Source organism: Thunnus albacares, chromosome 18 (genome assembly GCF_914725855.1).
Source record: "Thunnus albacares chromosome 18, fThuAlb1.1, whole genome shotgun sequence".
Taxonomy (NCBI): Eukaryota; Metazoa; Chordata; class Actinopteri; order Scombriformes; family Scombridae; genus Thunnus; species Thunnus albacares.
The window spans coordinates 18,998,265-19,004,264 of record NC_058123.1 but is presented as its reverse complement, the minus strand read 5'-3'; the positions used below and the strand labels follow the sequence as shown (position 1 = coordinate 19,004,264).

Here is a 6,000-nt window from a genome sequence, read left to right as displayed (position 1 = left end):
CTCTTACTTTGATTTCTCTTTGAATATATGTGGCATTAATGTATATCGGTCAAGATACATTAAGAAACAGTGCTGAAACAGCCAATTGATAGATTAAAAACAACTTTAATCATCAATTAATTATTAAAGACATTCATAAAGCAAAAAATAGTTAATTCCAGTTTCACAAATGTAAGGATTTTCTGCTTTAATGGTAAATTGAATATTTTGGGGCTTTAGACTATCAATCAGATTAAACAATGCAATTTGAATATGACTCTGGGAATTTGTGATTGAATTTGTCACTATTTTTGACATTTTACTGTTTAAACAATGATGCACTGGAAAAGGTAACTGATGATATGTATACAGGTAAATAATCATTTGATGGAGCCCTACAAAAAAGTTTAAAAAAAAAACAAAAAACAGTCATACTAATTAATGTACACACAAGATGGGAGACGGAGCAGAAGAAAGAAGTGAAGAAGGAAGGTAGAAACTGAACAAAGACAGAACATTAAAGATGGCAGAGAGGGAAGAAGAAGAAAGAAAGAAAAAAAGAAAGAAAGAAAGAAAGAAAAAGGAGGAAAAAGAAAGAACAGGGGTAGTAACAAAACAAATAATAAATAAATTTCATTCACAACATTTGTTCTCCTCTGTATTAAAATGTTGATAGACAATCCAAGAAAAGAGTGTTCTCTAATCCTGTTACACTATGAGTTGTTTAAAACTCTAACCTGCACTGACAACATTACACTGTATATAACCCCAAGAAGATTTACTATGTAAATATACTCGGACTCAGTCAACAGAGCACTTATTACATGGGTCTCAGTTAACACACTGCTATGATGCAGTGATAACAGCCACAGTGAGAACTACACTACACACATAGGCTTATTTGTGCAAGGCTGTGAGGGATCGACAGAGCTACATCAGATAAATAATAACACACAGGGCTTGTTTTAACAATGGGAAAATGATTCAACCTTGTGGTGGAAAATGTACAGTGGGACTGACTCTGTAATGCATGGCTGGATGAATGTTAAAATTGAAGTATAATTAGTAGAATTAATATCCATGTCCTTGTTACAAAAAAAATAGAATTACTGATTATTCTAGATTGGATAAATGGCAGGAAGAAGTCAAAGCTGTGAAAACAAATTCATAGAGTATTTCTAATATTAGAAATACCTAAAAATGTGCATTCATCTTTTTAGATGAAAACAAAAAAGTCATTCTTACAATTTCATTTCATTCAAGTCACTCAACAGTGTATGTACGTGCCACCAATTCCATCTTTCTTTAAGTGCAGCTAGGTAATATCTATAATATTCAATGCCATGTCTTTATTTTTACCTCACAGGAAACAGACGTCTGCCCAGACATCTGCTTCCAATTCCTTCAGGTTTACTTTGTCCAATCTGCCAACCCCACCTCCAGTCCACTGCAGTGTGTTTTTATCAGACCCATTTTCTTATTTGATTGTGTTTTAAGGAGTAGATGGCAGTCAAGAGCATTTTTTTTTTTCATATTGGTGATGAATGAGGGTATAATGAGAGCAAAAATTCCCACAAGCTAGTTTAGTGGCATATCCTGCAAAAGTTCGGTCTTATGAGATGGAACGGATTTCAGTTCCCACTTTGATGTTCACCTATTTAGATAATTCCTTAATTTGCAGTTTTGTGTGTCTTTGCGTGCTTGTGGTATCGTACCGCAAGCCCCTGGCACAGATGCTCTCCAAAACTTCATCAGTTTTAAATCTATAAGAAGCAAAATCTCCAAAATCCAAAATTACACATAACATCACAATGTGAGTCCTGTTTAATTTTAATATGTTACACAGGGTTATTTTGTATTATTATATTATATTATGCATCATTCAAAGGCGGGGGCCGTGTGGGACTGTGGGAGCTGCGGGGGCATGCTTTACAGCCCAGCATGTGACATAGAGTTGCTCATTTCAAGTGCCTCTGGCTGAAATACTATCCTCCAGCTAATTCATGTCTATCATGTTTGGAGGCACTGAACCCCTGGGTTTGAGTCTGGAATTGGGCTCACTTGTTATCAATACACAGGCTCTACAAGCTTAAACTACATGTGGAACAATGTTAAGTCGTTTAAAAAAATCCTTTAAAATTGGAGTCAAAGTAATTGTCTATTGATCAGGATTGATCTTTGTGTCCTGATCCTGCAACCCTGTGGTCCTAATTTTGGTTTCAAGTCTTGAAACCATTTAGTCTTGACTAATGCTATTCCTCTGGACTTATTCTTTATGCAATGTTTCTGATAGTAAATGAGCTGTAACATCTGTCAGCAAAAGCACTCAACAGGAGGCAATTAGAGGAGTGACCAGCACCTTTGTTTGTTTATTCTTTTATGGAATGACTGAGTGACTTACAAGGTCTGTTGTTATTTAAAGTGTTGTGTTACACGGACCAGAGGAAAGATCTCGTTTGGACTCATACTGTTTTTTAACATGATGCGAGTTTAATGTTTGTGTGGAGTTTGCATTGGCTGCAGTTATGACTTTAGTTATGAAGTCAGTTTGCTTTTTCCTTCCACAGATTCTGTTCAAAGTTTCAGATATGCCATATGTTCAATTGTACATTTACACATAAGGTTAATGGAAAAAGCCAGAGGGATAATTTGTTAGAAAGACAGAAGACAAATGTTACCTGATAAATCAAAATGTCAGCAGTTTGCCTAAATAATTCAAATCCAGATGTTGTTAGAGTTAAATATGATCAGTCTGTGATGGCCACATTCCAGTAATTTACCTTTGTTTCACCTCAAATTTCCCCCTCACACTCAATTAGCAGATTTACTACTTTCCCAGGATGCCTTTCCCCAAAGGAATTGACTTAACTCTGCATCCAGCTATTGGTTTTAAATTGCAACTGCTGCATGTGTTAGTGGTGGGAAAAACAGAAAAAATATAATGAAAAAAATAAACATCTTAGAAAGTGCTTTCACCTACCTCTCATGTCCCTTAATACCTCTGAATCTTATGTTGTTTTGTTATGTTGTCTTGCATGTGCATATCAGTCACACACAGACCCCCATAGCCTCCTCTAGTACAAAGCCACTCCTAAATCAAAGTACAAACTAACAAGTCAACTAGCTTTCTTTCCTGTTGATATAACAAATCAATTAACTCTCATTTCCTGTACATCTTAAGAAGCCGTTAGCTCTGGTTTCCTGTTTGCTGGCAGGGCAGCCGCCTTATTTGTGACAGACCACATGCACTCATCAAACAGCTTCTAATAGCGCCCTTATCACAGCACATTAACCTCACATAAACATGCTATGAACCCTGGGTCAGGACAGGAGGGCAGCGAGTGTGTGTGTGTTTGTGTGTGTGTGTGTGTGTGTGTGTGTGTGACTTTGGAGACTGCTAGTAGTAGAAAAAAAGACACAGTGGGTATATACAGTGCATTTTCCTACAGACAAACAAAAAAGAAAAGGGTAGCAAAGGATGAATGGTAAAATCAGATTTTAATCTAGATAAATATTTTATTGTTGCCATGGTAATACTATTACAATCACCTCATGCCATAAGTGAAATGTGAAAGACCTAATACACTACGCTGTATGTGGTATTTAAAACTGAATTATTATTATTATTATTATTTCCATCATATGCATTTAAAATTATACTTAAAAACATTTGACATTTGGACATCATAGTGACAAAAAATGTAAAAAAAACCAAAACAAAACAAAACAAAAAACAACAACATTGGGAATGTTTCATATGGCCTACAACAAAACTATAGTAGTTAAATAAATTAAACAAATGATCTCTATGTAGAAACACACACACACACACACAGTTTGCGCAGCTATCCTTGTTAGGACACCGCATTAATTTCCATTCATTGTGGACAGCCTAAACCCTAACCTTAACCTAACATCAATTCAACCAGGACCTTAGAAATTACATTTTGCCTCACTAAGACCTTCGGTCCCCATGAGGACTACTGGTCCAAACAAGGTCGGGACAAGGTCCTGAAAAGGTCCCCCCCCCACACACACACACACACACATCACTATGAATCCTTTCAGCAGACACATACAGCCAAGCCAAGTGATAACACTGATACATGAAGTACAATACAATCATCTGTCCCTTTCAGTGAGACACATGACACGGGCTATGGTGGTTAGTTCCTGATTTTCTTTCAAAAATATACTGCATATCTATTTATATATTTATATAAACAACAACAAAACTTTTGATACTTTTCATTTATTTTTTATAATTCTAAAATACATCTATAATATTTAAAAACAATATGTACAATTTTTTCCCCCACAGTAGGCTATAATGCAACATTAAACAGATTCTTCTAAAATGGAAGAATAAATTAAGGTCTGTAAAGATACACCTCTGTTTGCAAGGCCAGGGGGTTTAAGAGCTGATAGACTTTGTCTCACACACACACTCAAACACACGCACACACACACATACACATACACAGACATATGATTCCAGTTGTACTTATTGAAGGTATTTGATCTTCAGCAACGGTTTCAGTGATGTTCCTTCACCGAACAGTCGCGTCAGTGAGATCTCACATTCTCAGAGGCACTGAATGTTGAACGATTAGTGTCTATTGTAACACTGTAATCAAGAAGGGAACTGACATGTTGTGTAACGTCTGTGAGACATCCGATAATACCTCCTGTTTGCATGCTTGCATACACATTCCTGCTGTGTGTGTGTGTCAAATAATCGAAACCTTATGAAACATGTATGCTTCCAAGAAACCTCTCGTTACATGAACTTACATGCTCATCAAGGTCTCAATTTGTAAGAGACACGCTCCATTGACGTGATTTACTGTTCAGTCCCAACAACACAAACTTTATCTAACCTAACATCCATGGAGGGCACTGTTACCTGACAGCTCGAGTTGATTTCACATCCTTTCTCCGTGCCTTTTTTGCAAATAGTCTCTGAGAGTCTTATAGCCTCCTCGATATCTTATGATTTCATGAGCTGAGACAAGAAACCATCATAATGTGTGTGAGAGATCATATTAGAGAAGGCTGTGAGTCCCAACAAATGTTCTACTAGAGGAACACAGTCCACATCTGTTGGATCACTGCAAGCAATGTACAGAGGAAGATAATTGAAGAGGAGATGGACGAGGAGATGGATGATGTTGAAGGTATGTGATAGTTGTAGTGGTTGTAGACTCTGTCAGGCGGCTGCACTGTGATGTAACCATTAATGATGCGAACCAACGGGGGAGGAGGGGACTGGGCCATAGGACTGAGGAGAGAAGAAAAGAAAGAAGAAACAACACATTAGATTTAAAAATGTATATTTATTCACATTTATCTTTGCAATTGAGAGAATTCTGTATTTCTGATTTTATTTGTGTTTTTCTGGCTGGTTTGACGCTCAGTAGGAAAAATGTGATGTCCCATACTTTCATGTACCAATCAGGATTTAGCAACATTTGGATCTAAATGTGATGACAGTTGTGGGGTTCTGTGCTCATGCTGTTAGGCCGCTGTCAATCAAATGTGATCAAACTACACCCACACAGTCCTAACGAGGCAGATCAGCTGAGTTACACAGTTCTTACTGTATGATACCTAAGAATTATTTTGCTGACTTTAACTGTATTTATTATTATAAACTCTGGTGCCCTCTTTTGCAAGTATACATTTCAAAAATTGATTTAGACAATTCAAATAAGCTCATTTTCTGAGCTCAATTCAAAAACCTCCCCATACTCTGGAGTTACAGCAGTTAGGGTAAGACTTTCCTAATTCCAGACTAATTTCCTTGAATTATACTGTTCTTGTGGATTGAAAGGAAAATGAGGGATATTCTGCAGAGGAACAGGGTTCTTCCTACATCCACATTCCATCCACAATTGTCTGAAAACAATGGAAATATAAAGACATTGAAGGCTACAAAGGAAAATTTCCCCACAAAGGAATCAACTGCTACAGCACTGTCTCAGAACTCCTGGGCATGCAACAACATTGATCAACTAATGG

At 36.9% G+C, this 6,000-nt stretch overlaps 1 protein-coding gene across 1 annotated transcript in view; it reads right to left on the bottom strand.

The window, feature by feature from the left end:
* Positions 1 to 3,513: 3,513 nt before the first annotated feature.
* Positions 3,514 to 6,000, bottom strand: part of trabd2a (TraB domain containing 2A) — a 66,680-nt gene continuing 64,193 nt past the window's right edge. The window contains exon 7 of the mRNA XM_044333920.1: positions 3,514 to 5,260. Coding sequence (XP_044189855.1) covers positions 5,059 to 5,260 — 202 coding nt within the window. The 3' untranslated portion in view covers positions 3,514 to 5,058. The remainder of the gene's footprint in view (positions 5,261 to 6,000) is intronic.